This window comes from Leptonychotes weddellii, chromosome 7 (assembly GCF_054177405.1).
Source record: "Leptonychotes weddellii isolate Sample4059 chromosome 7, ASM5417740v2, whole genome shotgun sequence".
NCBI lineage: Eukaryota > Metazoa > Chordata > Mammalia > Carnivora > Phocidae > Leptonychotes > Leptonychotes weddellii.
The window spans coordinates 9,941,040-9,960,609 of NC_138375.1; the positions used below are offsets into that span (position 1 = coordinate 9,941,040).

The following is a 19,570-nucleotide window of genomic DNA, read 5'->3' on the forward strand; positions in this document are numbered from 1 at the left end:
GGTTCTCTTCTATAAATCAGTATACTATTTATTTCCATTTTGAGCACACCCAAGGATCCTGTGCTATCTCATTTATTTTTGGCCAATCTAACCACAGCAAACATTTCCCCATTGGGTAGTGACTCTTCCCTTGCTGCTGATGATCTGCCTAAGCTCACGTAATTCACATAACACACAGCACCAAAAAATAAACAATACCTTAAAATGTTATTGTTGCCCACCTCAGAAGAACTAAATGTGTAAACAATCAAATTTTAAGTCAAAGGAAGAGTAGAAATTCTTTATAGGATGAAATATACTGTTTAATAAATGCCATCTATTAAAATGTTTCAAGGAAAATACACTCTAAGCATAATTCTTAAAAGGATATAACCAATTCATTTGGCCACCTTTAAAATCCTTTTTTGAACAGAGCAGGTCATGAACAAATAATAATACTCAAGATATTTATTGAACCAATCTCTACTTTACCCAGGTGCCATGGACCCCACTAAATTGCTATCTTTTGGCCAAATCCATCTTAGTATATTTCCAGCAAAGTAAACATGGCCTTGAAGCAGTTTTGAGAAGATCATTAAGTCACCAAATCAAAACAGATTGCTTTAACGGCAGAGAGCAGTTAAAGACCTGAGGACAATGGCATTGTGTTGAAAAATGTCCTACCAATTTCCATGGAAACTGTCCATTTTCCAACAAACTCAAAAGAATAAGATATTCGCCAGAGAGTTAGGGAGAAACTATTTATAGGAAGGAAAGGGTGGTTCCTTGCAACCAAAGCATTATTCATCATTTAGTAGAGGGTAACTGTGGCACGAATCTCTTGCCTACCTCAAAAGTGTACAATGGGCCACAGAGGATGATGGTAATGGGTTGAGGGCAGACATATTCCTGGATAATATGTACCTCTGATGAATGAACAGTTGGAATAGGCATAATTCAAAATAAATTCTCAAGGTGATTGAGAGTTATGCCATTGCCTTCATTCTGTAAACCCTTACATTGGGAAAAGGTAAGTTTGAATTTGAACTGTAATACTTTGTAAAAATGATATGTTCTTACAATGAAAAATTTCTACAAGTGATACCACACAATTATTAAGTGGTATAGCTAAAGAAGATTCAGAAAGTCATCTGGGCTGATCCTGTTCCATCTTAGAGATGAGCAAATTAAAAGACCAGTATCCAAACACTGTTGCTCTCTAAATAACATTTGCAAACAAGTGATTTTAAAGTCCTTGCAGAGGGAATTCACCCACTGGGTAGCTCTCAGCAAAATCACCAGCAATGAGCAACCTTACAACATCACTGCCTTGCAAAGCTCCCTCCGACACTCTGTTTCATAAAGCAGCATTAAAAAACTATTGAATGCCAAAAGCCCACAAAAAACAGTCCAGCCTATGCGAGCCTCAGATTAATCAAAACAAACTAAAATACTAAAGATAATATAACAATGCCTATCCTTTACTGAACATATCCTATGTACCAGCGTTTACACAAATTGTGTGACTTCTCAATAATCCGATGATGTAGATTTGACCATCCTTGTTTTATAGCACAGGAGGCTGGAGCCTGAAAAGTTTGAAGAACTTGCTCGAGACACTCGACAAGAAATTGGCAAAACCACTATTTTCACTTACAGTCATCCTAACTCTAAATCCCACGTCTTCTATCACCACGCCAAATGGCAACATATTTCCCAGTATTTAAACCAGACCTGGACACATTTCATGGCATCAAGGTGCTGGTGGGGGCAAGCCTGGTATGACAGAGGCTGGAGCCACGGGCAGGGCGATTGTGGAGCTCACCCCATGGATATTTATTCTGTATCTGTTGAAGCATTGCTCACAGGCAGGTCCCTTGTGCCACCGCACAATACAGCCCAGGGGAGGCTAGGAAATACATTTGCTGTCACATTCTTGAATGTCTGGACAACAAAATATTTAAAGTAATTGTAGAAATGATGCTGGGGTCTAAATGGCTTTATCTACCATATCTTTCTAAGCAAAGGTTTAACTTTATAGATGAGACATAATTTTATCTACAGTGGGTGGGGAGAGATTTTCATGTTCACCTGGAGAGTAGATTTGCTGAGGAACTTGAAGAGGACCCTGAAGGGGCAGGAGGGAAGGGGTGTGGCTATGCACGTGCTTGCCCTGGGGGGCGTAAGCCCGTAGTCCTATGTGAACAAATGCGTGTTGGTGTTCATATAAATATGCATTTGCACACATCTCTTACAGAAACAACAAAGACTCATTTGGTTAGACTTGAACTTAGAAATGTATGATTTACAGACACTTTTCTCTTTCTCTCTCTCTCTTTATTCTTTGTCTCTAACCCTTGAACTCTTGCTCCTTGGGTCTCTTTATTTTCCAAGTTTTCTAAATCAGAGCTTGTGGATGATGAATGAATTAGGGAGACACCCCTTAGGTAGATGTAGGGGTGACTTCTTCACTGAGCCCTTCAAATAGTACTGATTCGTGGTCTCACTGACTGGTCCTCCAGCTGATGGAGATTTCCTATCATACCAGGCTTGCCCCCACCAGCACCTTGATGCCATCTCCTCTTCCTTTGACACTCCCCCTCTGCCTGTCCCCAGGGCCAGTGCCCCCTGCCCCTCCAGGCCTTTATTCACCTGTCCATCTCTCAGGGAGGCCTACCCTATTAGGTTTCCCACTAAATATTCCATTTAAAATTTTAACTGCCCCCGCCAACTCTGCACACCCTATTAACTCCCCATCTCCCTTATCCTGCTCTGTCTTTTCCCATAGTGCCTACTAGCTTCTCACATACTACATAATTTACTGTTTTATTTTGAGCCCCAAGTGTCTAGTCTGTGCCTTAGCACACAGTAGGCTCTCAATAAATATTCATGCAATAAATGAACAAATAAAACATTTCACATATATGCAATCTTCAATGTAATGCAAGGAAACTGTTAGAGCCAGAAAAAAAAGTACTGCACAGCACCTTCAAGTAATTCCTACATCTGGACCTGTGTACAGTGCTTTCTACTGTTATACTGACCTTTAATAAGGGTGAGAAACTCTTCATGCTTGACTCGGCTCCTCTGGATGTCGATCTTCAGGGTAAGCAGCAAGGTGAACAGGAACTTGTGTTCCTCATACAAGCCCCGGGCTGCATACTTATAAACCTCATAAGTCATATGCTCAATGATATTAGCAATCCTCTTGCTCGTAATTGGGCTCTTGACAGACCTGGAGGAGAGAACATTTAAATCGGGCTTATCCCACTCCCCTTTTCCATTGCCCATAAAAACATCTTTACTGGAGAATAGGTAACTTTGGAGGGCCAGTTCTTTTTTACGCATAAGAATAAGCATCCTAAAACTAAAATAACCAGCATTCTCTCAACACAAAATAACATAACAGAATCCTCAGTGTTGTCTAAATCAATTTTACCAGCAGGGTATTACCACTCACAACAACATCTTGAGAATTTTCTTGTTTAACAGAAATACATGAAATCCAAGGAATAAATCCATGGATGAAGAGTTGGTAGAGCTGTCTCTGAGCGTAAAAGGACAAATGAGAATGATGTGTTAATACGCCGGTAATTACACTAAGCTGAGATTTTTAAAAAAAGACTCAGCAGCAAAAGGAAAAGAAGTTATAAATATAATGTCATCATTCTAGCCCACAGATAGGAAATTCAGCTTGGCTTCCTGAGTACGGACATACCTGGCTAAGGAAAGGTCAAACAAGCCAAGAAACTGGCGGAGCGAAGTCTGATACATGTCATTAACCAAGCGCATCTCAGTGATGAGGAAGTAGAGGATACTGCCTCGAGTCGCCACTGAAAGACAAAGAACAAGGCTGCATGTGCTACGGGGGTGGAAAATAAATGACCATGCACAGACCAGCCTAAATTCTAAATGAAAACAGGTCTTATTTTTGTTTTATCAATGACTATCTACCAGCACTGGGAGCCTGGAGCAAGGCTCATAATTTATACTCAATTCTTATTTATAAGCTTTGTGTAAGCAGTCTGCTGCTTGCATTTATCAAGTGGTATTTTCCATGTTAGAACTTCCAGATCCCTTATAAATACATTTTACTCTATTTTTTCCATAGGCAGAAAAGGCAATCGATGGGATAGCAAAAACTGTAACGCCTGGCAAATTGTGTAGGCATCTTACGGCCCTCATGCTCAAGCTCCATGAAGCCCCGACTGAGCTTGGCCTCGGGTTGGCAAAACAAGGCATGGCAAAGATGATGCTCCTGACTCTCCACCAGCAAATGATACTGCTTTGATTATTTTTCCAGAAAGAATGACACATTTCTAAAGGAAAATGAATTCTTTCAGCAGGTCCCTCTTGCAACCCGTGAACAACACTGATTTGCAAACTGGTGGGTAAGCCTAAAGCACTCTGGTGAGACCAAGGAACTCCCTTCATAACACAAAGACTGCAAACAAAATACTGGCTGATTGCTACCAAATGATAAAGAACCAGTGAGCAGCCCCCAAATGCGGCACTAATTCCTCAGATTTCCAAACAGTAGTCAGACATTCTTTAAAAACCCTCCCTCTTTACTTTCTAAGTTTTTTTTTTTTAAATATTTTATTTATTTGACAGAGAGAGACACAGCGAGAGAGGGAACACAAGCAGGGGGAGTGGGAGAGGGAGAAGCAGGCTTCCCGCCGAGCAGGGAGCCCGATGCGGGGCTCGATCCCAGGACCCTGGGATCATGACCTGAGCCGAAGGCAGACGCTTAACGACTGAGCCACCCAGGCGCCCCTACTTTCTAAGTTTAAAGAATTTGCCAACTCACAGGAATCATAAGCACCTAGACAATTAACACCATTATACAATCTTTTCTTCATCTCAGGTTTACTGAATGCGTCCCAAAGCAGTGCCACAAAACAGGAAGGACCACCCCACCTGGCGCAGCCATTTGCATTAATGTCCTTCGCTCCTTCAGTTTCTCCAAATTTCGGGGTTTTTTCTCACTTCATTTTCCTGTGACATTTGTCTTTCATTACCAAACTCACCAGGTCTGTATTCCTCCCGGGCTGAGTTAATTTGAATTTCTGTCTCGGCCGAAATTTCCAGCTTCTGTGTCACCTCTTCTGCGGTCTTTTTTGTGTTACTCAGCACAGCAGTGAGACTCTCGTCTTCCACCAGGGACCCCTGGGTACTCGTCAGCCGGTAAAGCAAATTATCTTCTAACTCTTTCATCCTTCTTTTGTTTGCAGTTACCTCTTCCATGAGATGAGTTCTCTCTTTCTCCAGTTCCTGTTAATTTGCATAAAGATATTTTCCTCCTTAATTAACAACTATTGTTTGGCCATTCCTGAAAAAGTTAACCTACATGGCTGCTCTCAAGCTCCTGCACTGTAGTTATCATACTGGACTGCAGGAAATACATCAAAATAAGAAGAGGAGGAGAATTAATGGAGGAAAGAAGAATGGGTGGCAAATAACATGACATTTGCTAAAAACACGACCAATATTCTCTGGACCATCTATCTATTTCCTAAAGTCAAATAACTTTAAGTGACATTTGTGATTATACGTAAGCTTGTTCTGAAGGTGAAAAATATTTGAAAATATATTGGAATATATTTAAAGACACGTATCAATCTCTCGGATTAAATACATTTTCTTCTGTTTAGTTTCTTGTTTATGAGAGCTCCGTTGTTGTCTGAATGTGATTATTGTCAGCTTGCTGGTTGAAATAGTATCCAATGCCCTGAAAAGCAAGTGTCCAACAAGTTAGGCAAACAATCCACTTGGCTGCTGCAGGTACCTTTAAACTGGAAACTGTTCTTGGCCTGAAAAGGTGCTATTCTCTCCAAGAGAAGGGAAGTTCTAGATCTTTCCTGAAGGATCTTTATAGATGGCTGGGGAGAGAATGGTTTTGGAAGGTTATTGTCCTGATTGGCTACTTCTTCCTCATGGTGGTTTGGAGAGGGGAGTCCATGGGACAGAAGGAAAAAAAGATGGGACTGGAAAGTGTGGGGAAGGAGGGCATGGCCATCACACAGAGCAAGCCAAAGACAGCACAAAGCCCAGAGGCTGGGAGAAAATTCTTACCCTGTAACTGAAAACCACAGATCTAAAATAAAGGTGGTAGTAACAAAACTGCATGAATACAAAGAATAAAGGCCACTGGCCACTGCTTTATATTCTAGCCAGTTAATCACCATTGACTCAACAGTTATGATGGGTAGAACCCTACCAGGCTCTGAGCAAAATCTCAGAACTTGCTTAATTCTTGGTGACAAAGCAACTTCAGCAAAACCTGCCTTTATCACGTTTGCTTCTTTGTATTGGGTCTTTGAAAAGCTTCCTTCGTGGTTATTTTCATTCATTTACTCACTAGATAAGAATCTCAAATTTGAGAAAATGTAAAAAAAAAATTAGTACAGAAAGTAACATTTAAGACACCTGCAAAATTCCTCTCCATAAGCAGCTATAAAAAAAAAAAAAAAGAACTTACACTACGGTTACACTAAGAAATAAAGTAATCATGTTCAAAGGAAAAATTCAGATATTTTTTATTGCCATATGCCCATATTTCACACACTATCACTATCGTGCCTGAGTTCCTAAAGGTGAGTGGTCTAAAAATCCTCACCTGAAGAAGACAGGTAAGGGAAGGATCATAAAGCCATGGGGCAAATGATGGTTTTGACATCAGGAAGACATGTGCTTGAATCACAGCCCCTAGGATCTATCAGCTGCATGATGTTGGTCATGTTATATAACTCTAGGAGCCTCAGTTTCCTTATCTGTGAGATGGATATAGAAACAGCTCAGAGAGTGATTGTCAGGATATAACTAGTAAAGCAGTTACAACAGTAACTGGATCATGATAACTGTTCCAAATATGTGTCTCCCCCTTTTCTCCCCTTCTTTGATTCATTCTAAGCATGGATTTTTCAGAAGCATTATAATACCTATTGGGAAAATAAGCAGTTTGAAAAATAAAATTATAGGTTGACATAAAATAAACCATACTTTAGAATTTCACATATCATTACAAAAGCCTAATAAAGTGGCTGAAATGGGATAAAAGAGAACTTTCTAATCTTGCACTTAGGCTAAGGATGCATGCTCTCATGTCTGCTGGGACGAGAGCATGGGCTGTCAAATCCAAAAACTGCACCAAGTCTTACAGATTCTTCCAGCACCATAGTTTTCCCTCCATCCATGTCTTCCAAATTCATAGCCACAGCCCTGGCTTAGGCTTTAGTTATTCCTCACGGACTACTCTAACCATAACAGGTCTCCCCACTGACCCTCTTCTCTGTTATCACCCCCTTTCCTGCTCCTAGGTATTCAGGGATCTCCCTCAGCTGTTTTGAAAGCTCCAAAATTCTCAACAGTTTACAAGACTTATTACAACCTACATTTCCAATCTCATCTCCCCTTGAAAACCATAGAATCAGTACTAAAATCACACCCCCGTGTTACTTACAAAAACTGTTACTCACAAAATAAACATTTAATATAATGTATAAAAAGAGGCAAATTATCCAATTCCTGATTTTAAAAATAGCAAGTAAAAGCTTGAACATTATTGAGATGGTTGTAGTCAATTCAATATCATTGTTAACACCAATAAATTTGCCAATTAAAGTAACTGCCTATATTCCTAAAGGATTAAAATGAGGCTAGGAAGTACATTTCCCCCAAAGTTTGAAACTGATAAAATAATATCCCCTAAAGTAAACAGTACAATTTAAAGCAATTTGGAATTATGAAAGCAATCTGTGTACTAAATAGCAGGTAAATGACCAAACACTACAATGGGACAAGAGTTATGGAAAAAAGAAAGTTATCTCTGAAGGAAAACAGAACTGCTATTTGCTTTTTTTTTTTTTTTTAAGATTTTATTTATTTACTTGTGAGAGAGGGAGCACAAGCAGAGGGGAAGAGCAGAGGGAGAAGCTGACTCCCCACTGAGCAGGGAGCTCCACGTGGGGCTTGATCCCAGCATCCTGGGATCATGACCTGAATGGAAGGCAGACACAGACACTTAGCCAACTGAGCCACACAAGCACCCTGCTACTTGCTTCTCATTCAGGATTTTAAAACAGAAAAACCTATTTTGGGATAAGGTTTTAGGTGTATGCTCATTTGTATGGCTGATTTAAACATGGTTCTGTTGAACTATGACTCTAGGTCCTCCAATCTATAAGAAGATAGTTCTTTTTGAAATTGATAATAAGGAGCAAAACTAATCAAAATCATTTTGTCTATAAGCATTTTCCCATCAAAGGGGTTATCTCAACACACACACACACACACACACACACACACACACACACACACAGGTAAACATTTGTGTTATGTATTCTATTTACTAAGGCTGCCATGTAAATTCTTTATATAAACTGTGAAAATATGAAAAGTATCCCCAAAGTGAGTAAACAAGTACAGTGGTAATGCAGGACAATTTCAGGAAACATATTATTTATTAATTAAGTGATCAAAAATTAAGTGGCGCAACAAAGATGCAAATGACAACCAAAACTATATGTGTACCTAAACTGCATCTGTAACTATGGTTTTGAAATCAGTAAAAAGAAACAGATGAGCTTTTCAGAGTTCTCAGTTCTAAGGGATCACCCAGGCTCTCATTCCCAAAGGTTCCTTCTCTCCTGCACCTTACACTGGTAATTAAAATAGAAAGATTAAATAATAGAATTTAGATTTATTTTTTCTCTGTACCAGTGAGCTGGTGATGACAACATCTGCTTAAGGGTCTTCATTAAATTATTTTTCCTGTTGGTTCCACCGAGTTTGGGTGCTTACACCTCCAAAGGAAATCACACACCTGTTTGCTCCTCTGGGATTCTGAACAAGCTGACCCCTGAGGCTTTGTGTTGTGTGGCCAATAGAAGCTGTTATTCTAGATTAGTGTTTTTCTCCTAATAGTATATAGCTGTCTTTGAGTTTCTGTCTTGTTCTCTAAGATCAAGGTAAGAGTGAACCAAAGAAATTTGTTTTGTTCTTTTTTAAAGGATAGTTGCTGAAGAACTACTGGTTTGCTGCCTTTTTAAAATGGTCTTGATACCTTGCCTTCTGGTGACAACAGCAGGCTGCGTACATCTACTCACAGGTATATCAGGTCGACAACTGAATATGGCCTTGATATAACCTTGAACAGCTCACACATTTAAAATGACTGCTTTGGAGCACAGAGAAGATATATATAAATATATCTTATATTTATATATATATAAAATCATAAATCTGCCTTCCCTGCATTCCCATGCTCTGGGGTTTGCATTTGCCTCTGAAAGCAAACAAACCTGAGGGGCCAGCAGGCTGTACAGCCAAGCATTGACGAGACCGGATCCCATGTGATAACAAGGGTCCTCACTGCCAGTATCTCCAAGACACTGGACAGCTGGTGAATTTATGGATTCAAAGAAGAATGGCCTTTCCTGAGCCACCTTTCACAAGAAGAATCGACAGAGCAGTAAAGGTTGAATTCATCCTGACTGTAGGAGAACCCACCCTTTGTTTCAGCTCGATGTGTAAGGGAATTCCTTAGAGGCTTTCCAATACTAGCTTCTCACTGCTGGGGTCTTCCCTGCTTCCAATACCCACCCTTGGCTCAATAGCATTTTATATTGGTGGAGTATTCATAATACTCACCTAAGAAGAGATCATAGTCAGAAAGATGGCATTGTCACAGAAGTCAAAGGAACACTTTTTGAATCTGTAGGCTCTATTCAAATGAGTTACTCAATTTCCAGAAAGCCCCAGAGATCAACTCAAACCCACCTGCCACCACCCAGGCTGAGATGATTCAGCAACATGAGCGAATTCAGGGGTGTGGTGGGAAGACAAGATGCTACAAAAGAAAAGGCTGCTTGCAGGAAATATATTCTGAAAAGCCTTCAAAATTAAGTCCAACAGCTCACTACTTGCGTTAGAGGAGAAAAATACAGGTTACATGTTGTATAATCATGTGGTTCAGGGTAAGAGGACCCTCTAATATTATAAGAGAGTGAGGGTCCCGTTCTTATGGCCATACTTTTCCTAAGAATTATCTACTGTGAGCCTGGAATGGATTCCGATCATGAGACAACAGTTAAGGAATAATTTTCTCAAGACACTCAAGGTACTTCTCCAGGGGGTAAGAAAAAGCCCAGCCTGGGATCCATATTGGCTTCTCAAGGCTGTTCAATGTCTTTTCAAAGGAGCTTAAAGTGCTCCTCGCTTCATCTTAAACTTCTAAAAATTATGACTCCAGGGCTGGAGCTGTTTTGTTGCAAACAAAATCTGTCAGACCAAATTATTTCTTCCAAGGAAACGATATTCATCTCAGCTGAAGGTGAGAAAACCAAAGACAAGGATATTTTTCAAACTGCCATCAGGACCCCTTACCTCCCCAAAGCCAATGCCACAGGTGAAAGCAGAGCCTAACGTACGGGTAATGGCCGCCGCCCCAAAGACTCTCAGGGATTCCCTGCCCGACACTGCATGCTGTGGATCAAGAATCGCAGTCCTTCCTGAAGTAAGGATATGGCAGTGCTAGGCTTCCTCAACTAGCTTGACTCAGACTCCAAAAATAAACAAGCACGTATTCTAAAGGCTGTTATTACTTCAGTAGCTAGTCTGTGGTAGAAACTCTGGCCTCAGTTCCTGCCATTCTGCGGTCACTAACTACATGAATCTACAAAGTCAGATTTAATGCTTTTAGTGCAACTTCCAACCATACGACTCTATGATTCATGCACTATAAACTAAAAAATAAAAAGAGAATATTCATAAAAAAGGAAATGAGAGAGGGGAAGAGGCAGCAAAGAAGCGAGAGATAAACATATGGAAGGACTCAGAAGACCAAGCATGAAACATACAAAAAATAATAATAATAATCAAAATAATGGGAAGGACAGATTCCAAAGATTTTTCCAATAGTTTTAACCTAAATAAATCTTGAGGTCAGTGTAAAAGGGGGCTATAAAATAAACTAGACTCCTCATTGCTACTGAACCCAAGAGAAAATCAATAGCAACTCTTAGAGTTCATGCAGTTCTACCAAAGCAGTCCTATTAAAATCCTCTAGACTTCTTTAAGACTCACATATTCCCTAGAGAAAATGCTGGCTCAAAACAAGGAGGTTTATAAATTATTGGCTATTTTTTATTGATCATTAAGTTATTCCACCAAATAGAAGTAGAGAAAACAGATACATAACTAAGCCAGCAGCCTCCAGAAGGTGCTCCCTGAAGCTCCAGATCCACAAATATCTGTCTTGTCACAACATACATAGAGGTTTCTCATAGGCAACATTAAGGACTGAGAATGTTGTCTGTTAGCTGGTTTTAATCACAGTGGTTTGAAGCCACGAGTTTTAATTTTATATTCCAAAAGCATAATAATGAATTGAATGGAAGAAAAACCTAGCTGTAGCCTAGAAACCTAAAAGTCAACAGATGAACAGAACTCATGATCATGCAAACTCTTCAGAAAAATGAAGCAATATAAGACCAGAATAATGATGCTGAGCATGAGACTGATATTCTCATAGATACATCATTAGTCTACACAAAATCAATGGGTATATGTGATTTATGAGACAGATGAAACACAGAGGGTAATCAGTTAGTAATTACCCATGACACCTGGGAATTAATAATGGGAAAAAAACACAGGAATAAAAGGGGGGGCCCCAATCCTATTACAACTTTTATCATATTATTTTCATCAATGAAAGAATCACAACACAATGCCAAAAAAGAGGTGGTCACACATCACTCACCTGCTTCTCTGTGCAGATGACTCTCCCTAGTAACTGATCTTCCAGACCTTTCATGGTGACAGTGAAGTCAATGATAGAGGTCCGAGCGCTTATTTCAGGGGTGTAGGCTGGATTGGGCAGTTTGGTGGTGATGTAGAGTCTGAAGCCATCCATCACATCTACTTCCTTATCACCAACTTTCACCTTTATTATAAAAATAAAGTCAAAAGTAATAAAAGAGACATATACCTTACTGTGTCCTTTTCTCAACAGGATCAAGCATTGCTTTAAAGAATTGTATAACTGGAGATCTTTGTATACTGAAAAAGAAGTGGTCATTAGGCATTCAGAGGGCTTCAGACCACTAGGATGAAAGGAAGGAAGGTGGGTAGGAAGGAAGGAAGGGAGGGAGAGAGGGAGGGAAGAAGTTCAATGTATGCCAGTATATACCATAAATGTAGAATTTAGCACCAAAATTGGTGTGATCATACCACAGAGGTGAGATGGATTACCCATCCAAAATTTGGTTCAGAGGTGAAGACTGATGACATCACATAAGCATCAAAAGTGTATGAAAGGTTTATTGCTCACATAATTAGATTTCTGGGGAGATTAAAGCAGACCCCCAACCAGGTCCCAAAAATTGATTGAGAGAGTAGGGAAAAGCAGCTCTTTTAGGGCTTTATGGTGATTAGGGGGTAGGGCTGGGATAAAGGTTCCCACATAGGGCATGAACAGAGGATTGCATGGTTTGATTTTCCCACCAATGTCAAAGGCGAGAGCCCCAGGTTTTCTTATCAGCTTGCCCAGATTTGGGACAGAAGGGGTGAGGGTCATAATGGGTTTTGAAAGATGTCTACAGTAACCCATCAAAATGGAGTCAGACTCTATCACACAAAAGAAGTAGATATTTCTAAAAGGACTGCTCTTGAAAATTTTAATTCCAACTCAGGAAGTGTAGAAGAGAAAAAACAAATGCCTCTTGCCGCTGACTCAAATTTCAGTTGTTGCCTATTGAGAAAATTTTATCTATGTCACATTTACCTGGCCTCGTGATAATGGTTCCTCATGTAATTATCAATAGGTTTAACCTACCTTAAAGATAGACCCAGTCTTAATGAGGTTCCTCTCCAAAACATTATCCAGTGCTGGATCTAGTTCCTCCCCAACATCTTCAATAAGCAAGGGCCTTCCAAGAGAAAGACTGTCCTCCAGATGGTTTCTGAAGTACTTGTGATTTAGAGATGTGATCTAGAAACAAGATCCAAAGGTTGCTATTGACAATATCACAATGCCATACACAGAGAGAGTGGACATTAAAGGGTGCCTGAGCATTCTGTCACGGGACACAAATACAGAGATTTTTAGTGAACCTTATCTGGAACTCATACTTGGTGAGACTGTACAGAAAGCTTAAAATGTTTCCATCCTTTTCCTTAGCAAACTGTCATTCCCCAGTGCAACCTGTCTTCTCCTCATCACCACCACTTTCGTGACAAATAATAATGGAATAACCATGAAGTGTCCTGGTAGAGGGCTACACACTTAGTGTGATAAACTCCACCCTGCTCTGTTCATCAAAGAGGGATTTAGGCTCTAACAGAGGAGAATCTGAAACCTTCGAAAGATGGCATTAGTAGAGATCCATACAAATGTAAATGTAATTTTTAGAAAAGATTTTAATATTAGACTTTAGGCTTGCATCTGTTACTGCTCTATCTAGGATTACAGTCTCTACTATTTTCAAGTATTTCCTGACTCTCGGACTCTTGTTCATCTGGGGCAATAAAACTTCACAGTAACATAAATATACTCAAACACAAATTACCTGGAGTTCATTCTGGCTTTCTTTATTTTTAATCCAGATCTTCCCTTGAATTTGTGGATCAATTAACAAAGGATAGCGAGATGCCTTTGTGACAATAATTCCATTCTGAATAGATAGGTCATCATTTGGCAGACCTTGGAGGTTCCATTCACTAATAGTGGGAGCATCAATCAACATCTCATTGAGATTTAGACTGTCTCCAAATGGGATTTCCCGGGCTTTCATTTCCTTCTGCCAGTCATACAGCAGCAGATTGCGAAACTCTTGGTTAAATGGACCAGAATAAGATAGAAAAGCTGTAGCCAACAATACATCCCCTAAAACAGAAAACAAAACATCACTGAAATACTTTATAATCAGCCTTGTAATCGTGCAGAATACTAAACATTTTTTAAAGGCAACCACTCTTAAACTAACTTCCAGAAACCAAACTGTAACCACATTGCTGTGTCTTGGTGAATAAGCAGTAGATCATTGTTAAACAGGGTCCAAATGGTCCACCAAGTAATACCTGTTAGTCATCAGCTAGGTTATTTTGACGCTTGTTGGATGTGAGAGTATGATTTTGGAGCTTAAGAGATACAAAACCTGAGAAGACAGAGCCTCCATTCCAAGTGACCTGAATCAATACAACCATTAGCTCATAGGAGAATTCAAAGTGACCTGATAAGAGGTTTGAAGATCATTAATACATCGAATAACGGCTGAATAGATGCCAGACCAATATTCATCCTTCTGAAATATCTGGACACACACACACACACACACACAGGAATTTGAAGTACTAGAGGGTTGGTTTGTATTCTGATAAAAGTTTCAGTTTGCTAACTCCCTAATGGAGTCAACACATAATCTGATTAATACAGGAATTTACATACCTACAAGTCTTTTTGTTTGTGCAGCAAACTCTTTACTTTGTTCTGTCCATCTTTCTTTTTCTCCCACCAAGCCACCGATCAGAGTGGAGGCAGTCTGCATCTTTCGTCTGCAGCGCTCCGCATCTTCAAGCAAGGTCTAAAAAAAGGCCAGAATCAGAAGAAAACTTTTGTTCAGAAAAATACAGCCTCTGGCTCAAGAATATAATTTTAAACCATTATATATTATCTGCCCTTCTAAGACCTGTGAGCCACTTATCCCATAGGAACCATAAGATTCAATTCCTGTGTGCCTGTGTTAGCCAAAGCCCAGCTCTTAAACCTTCACGTGGGGTCCTGAGCCCATGGGTCAGAGTCTCCCCAGGTGTTGATAACTAAGAGATAATAGAAATTTGCTTCATTCATGACTTCCCTATGAAGAAAAATAGAGATAAAATACAAGCCTACTTACTAATATATAGCACAAAAAAGGTAAAACAATACATATCCCTACTTGAAACTCAGGAATATTTTTCCTGTTAAAGTTCTAGCATCATTATTGCTTGATCTAAGTGCACATCTTCTTTGACTTGAGGTGAAACTTTAGATTATCTTCAGATTGTGCTGTTCTGAGGCTCACTCACACTTCCCAGTGACACCTGACTCAGCAGGTCCCTCTCTGGTGCTCTGGGTATCACTAAAAGACCTTGAAACAGACTTCCACACGCCACTCAACACTCCTCTTTCTCCTTAAGGCAACTGCCAATTCTACTTGTAAAAACATATGTGTATGAAATAATAGTGGGGACAGATAAAGATTTAGCTACAAAACCAGTCATTGGAAGTTCACTTATAACATGTGTATGTTACACATAATATATAATTGTTATATATGCTAAATGTCTAATACTAGAGAAATATTTAAATGAATTATGGTATACCCATGAATAAGACTACTCTGAAGCCATTAAAAATTATCTTATAAAAATTTTTATAACCAAGAAAATATTCATGATATATTACTAAGTTAAAAATTCAATTTATAAACAGTATGTATTGAATTATGTTATATATTCAAATGTTATATTTTACATATATTTTTTAAATATATGTAAATCAAGGAATATGTTCAGATAGGAAATGAAAAAGAGCAAATATTTTTAGTGTTCATTTCCAGGATTCTCTATGTGTATCTTCCATAAGGAACATGAGTTGCTTTTGTAATAATAACATAATACAGTGTTTTTCAAAAGCAAGATATTTATTCTAGTTTTTTCTCTGGGACTCTATTCTACTCTATTTTCCTTTCCCCGCAGAGTTAATGTAGGAAACCTAAAAGCCCAGCTGAGGTGTACCACATCTATATCGCCCATATTTATTTGTTTGTTTGTTTCTCCCCAAGAAGAAAGATGCCAACTGGGAAGTGTGATCCTACAAATCATTTATGTCTGCCTACCTCTGAAACAAACTTTTCATGTAAAAGATATTTTTAAGATTAAGTTGTCTTCCCAAAATTCCCCATCCCCACTCCCAATTGGCCAAATAAGGAAATGGCCAGGGCCCCCCCTCTGGCTTTTTTTTCCTGGGAGCCCATGCTCCTTTAGGGGATGGAAATAGCGAGAAGGGGAGAGGAGCAGACGTCAGAGAGTACAGGAGCCAGAAGCAGCTCTTTCCTCTGAGCCTGGCTGGGGCAGTGAGCGGACTTCCCTGGGTTCCTTGGGCAGGGCCCCGGCCCACCCTCTGTGGGTGCTCCCAGAGGGTAACTAGCCGTCCAGAAGGCCTAGGGAAGTGGGCCCCACAAAGGCACTGCTCTGTGCAGAAAGGAGCAGGGCACACTCTCCTTCAGCAGACAGCACAGACCTGGGGCAGGAGGTTATGGGTCCGACCATGATGAACTGTGGATTCAAGGTCCTGCCGCTCCCCACCTTCCATAAGTCCATAAGCCCCCAGGACTCGCACGGAGCTCATGGAGGGGGAAGGAGCCACAGGATGACTAAAGGTCAGGTTCACTCCAGCATGTGGGAGGCAGTGGACTCACAGCCAGATTTTGTGTTTTTTAATTAAAAAACCTTGATATTTGTTGAAACAAGTTTTAAAGTCAGAGCCATACCTTTACAGTAGCACTTCTTGTATGGTCCCCATAAGCAGGAGATCTCAAAACCAAAAATAATACTGAATGAACTAATTCAAAAATGTTACAACTGAAACATAACAACATGGGGCCTAAAATATTTCTAGTGTATTCAGTAGCGCCTCCAAATAGAAGTGAGTGTCCACCGTGTAACTAATGATCACATCTTCCCCACAGTTTCTAAAGTAGACTCTTTCGAATTGCAGTGCTAATTTTCTCTTTATATGATGATAAGTGAATCCCAAAGAGCATAATTAACAAACCCAAATAGGTGTTGTACAATTACTTCTCTAAAATTTCTAAAAGGCTCTCCTTTTGCTTTCAGGAGTGGAAGTATCACACATTCTGCACATAGTAAAACTGAAGTGTTCATCTAAGTTCCCTTGTTGGGACTCCCATAAGAGACAGGACTATCAGAGCAGGAATCTCAATCCTGACCAGTGAAGACTGAGAACAGGCAGGAGGAAACTCCGTAAAATCATCAAGGGAAGAACAGAGTGAATCTGTCTCTTATTTATCAAACACAGGATTTACCAGAGGCAGATACAGACTTTGTGGGGCCAGAAGCTTACATAATCTGTGGGGTGGGGTCCACTTCAAGAAAATCATTAGAGATTCACAAATACAAAACACCCAAGTGAATATGTATTTAGATTGAGAGGGGGAAAATGTATTTAGATTGAGAGGGGGAAAAAAACACTACAAAGTCTTGGTGTCTTAGAAACTCAGGTACCTTTCCTCTGAAATTTCTAGGTATTTTATCTGAACGCTTATATGCAAATACTTGCCAATCATAACCTGGTCTCCCTCCCCCTAAAACACCCTACGACCCCCAGGAACCCCAGCACCTAGGAGCCTGTGCACATGAGGAGTTCTGAAAGGTTCTACAGCTGCTAGCTTGCAGACTAGGTTGAGAAGACCATAGATGGTCATTGTCATCAGATGCAACCACGTGGCCAGTCACACTGGTCCAGCAGAGAGGCCTGAAGTGGACACCAGAAGGCCAAGGTCTAGTTCAGACTATCCAGCCCTATGACCAGGAGCCGTCCTCTGGACCTCAGCTCCTTTCTCCAAAATGACAACAAAAAATATCCACCTTGCTTATCTTGCAAGATTATTTCAAAGATTAAAATGAGATAAAGTGGGAAGACGTGATTTGAAAAACATAACAGAAAGTGTTCCACAGGGGCTGTTTTCATCACCATCCATAAGGAGACTCAGAATGTTTACATTCCAGACCTGACTTCTATCTTGGCTGACCATCCTGACCTCTCACCAACGTCCTTGGTGTTAGAAACAAACTCCAGGGCTTAGTGAGGGATGATGTGTGGTTTATGTACTATATATACATTAAATCCATCCCTGTTGGAAACCAAACCCTTGGAGAGAGAAAGGAGCAAAGGAAGGGTTTACAATAGCCATGTTGGTATATGACGGGCCTTCCCATGCTGAGGAGTTACCTGCTTTTCGGTCATGGCCTGTTCATACTCAGCCTGCACCACGTCGAGCTCTGCTTGCTTGTCATCCAGCTCAGCCTGGGCCTTCTGCAGATCCTGCATGGCCAAGATGTAACGATTCTCCTGTACCACCAAGTTGGCCTGCAAAGGACATACCCAAGGCAAATGATGAATGATGCACAGCCAACCAAACAGCCAGCATCTCATCTGAGATCTCAGCAATGCTCATACCTGTTCTCTGCTCTACCCCTAGAGTCTTTTCAAGTTGCATTAAGTCAGGACCAAATCTTAGTGTGGACTTGATATAAATGTTTATAAGCAGAAAATTATAATTCATTCGAAGTCAGCACGTTTTTTCCATAAGTGCCAGATAATAAAGAGTTTAGATGTTTTGGGCCAAGGGGCAAAATCAAGGCTATTGTTCTGCACTTAATTAAAAACCATTTAAAAAATGTAAAAACTCTTCTTATTTCACAAGCTGTACACATAGAGGTTGTGAGCTAGATTTGGCCTGTGGGCCGGAGTTTGCCGGTCCTTAGATCAGAGCATTGCAGTATTAAATGCATAGGTACATTACAGAACATTGTAATATTATTGTAGAAGAAGAAAAAACTGAATATTGAGAACCTTCTGCCTGGTAAGACTCATCACTATTGATAAGGATGTTAAAACAAGATAAAAAATGGAACCTAATTATTCACTGAATGTAAAATAGAGATTTTGTCAGTCGTGGTGATCTTGATGTTGTTCTTGTAGTCTTCATATATTGTTTTCCTCCCATAAAAGAAGTGATACCTTGAGCTGTGACTAATTAAAAATATTGTTTTTAAGGAAGCTACTAAATTTGACTCAAAAGACATATTCAAAAGCAATATTAGCAAAAGACGAGATGTAGAAAACAGTCCATGCTTACAGGAATTTAGATGCTTTAAACAATTTTTTGGAATCAAGTTTTTCCTTTTTAAGTCTCTAAAATGTTAAAATTGACTTTAATGGGGATAATCCACTATTAGGGCCACACTCTCTCTGGAGTTTTTCAGAAGAAAAGATTATCTTGAAAAAATTTTTCTGAAATAAATTATTTTCCTGTCTGACAACCTCAGGCTCCCAAATTTTGGCAGAATAATTCTTTAAGGGAAAGTCAAAGTTCCTTAAGTTACTAGGACCAATGACAGGCAAAAGTGTGGCTTAACAGCTACATTTTACAAAGGATCTAACTCTTGGGACATTATCTTCTCAGGTCTGCTGTAAACTGCACCTGTCACTGTGGCTTAAACATAAAAGAAAAACAAGGTAACAATGCCCAACAACTCACTAAAGCAACACACTAATGTCAAAGCCCCAGAGATTTGGGGTATTTTTTAGAATTTTACTCAGAAGAAATAAATTGAAAACATTTTTAATGAAGCACTTGAAAGTTGCCAACCAAAAGGCATAGAATCCTTCAAGTCCAGCGGGTCACCTCAGGAGCTGTGGGACTCCATGCAGACCACTTACACTCTGGAAGTTTCAGTTTATCCATGAAGATGTTGAAAATCTACCTCCTAGGATGTGTGTGTGCGAGAGGATTAAATAAGA

The 19,570-nt window shown here is 39.8% G+C and overlaps 1 protein-coding gene across 5 annotated transcripts in view; it reads right to left on the bottom strand.

Annotated features, from left to right (window-relative positions):
- Positions 1-19,570, bottom strand: part of DNAH5 (dynein axonemal heavy chain 5) — a 259,439-nt gene that overhangs the window by 30,200 nt on the left and 209,669 nt on the right. For all 5 annotated transcript variants that reach the window (XM_081825908.1, XM_081825907.1, XM_081825906.1 and 2 more), the window contains exons 61-68: positions 17,996-18,133; positions 14,429-14,564; positions 13,551-13,867; positions 12,818-12,973; positions 11,744-11,926; positions 5,010-5,253; positions 3,698-3,812; positions 3,024-3,214 (exon numbers count right to left, since the gene is read on the bottom strand). In XM_081825908.1, the coding sequence (XP_081682034.1) occupies positions 3,024-3,214; positions 3,698-3,812; positions 5,010-5,253; positions 11,744-11,926; positions 12,818-12,973; positions 13,551-13,867; positions 14,429-14,564; positions 17,996-18,133 (1,480 nt within the window). The remainder of the gene's footprint in view (positions 1-3,023; positions 3,215-3,697; positions 3,813-5,009; positions 5,254-11,743; positions 11,927-12,817; positions 12,974-13,550; positions 13,868-14,428; positions 14,565-17,995; positions 18,134-19,570) is intronic.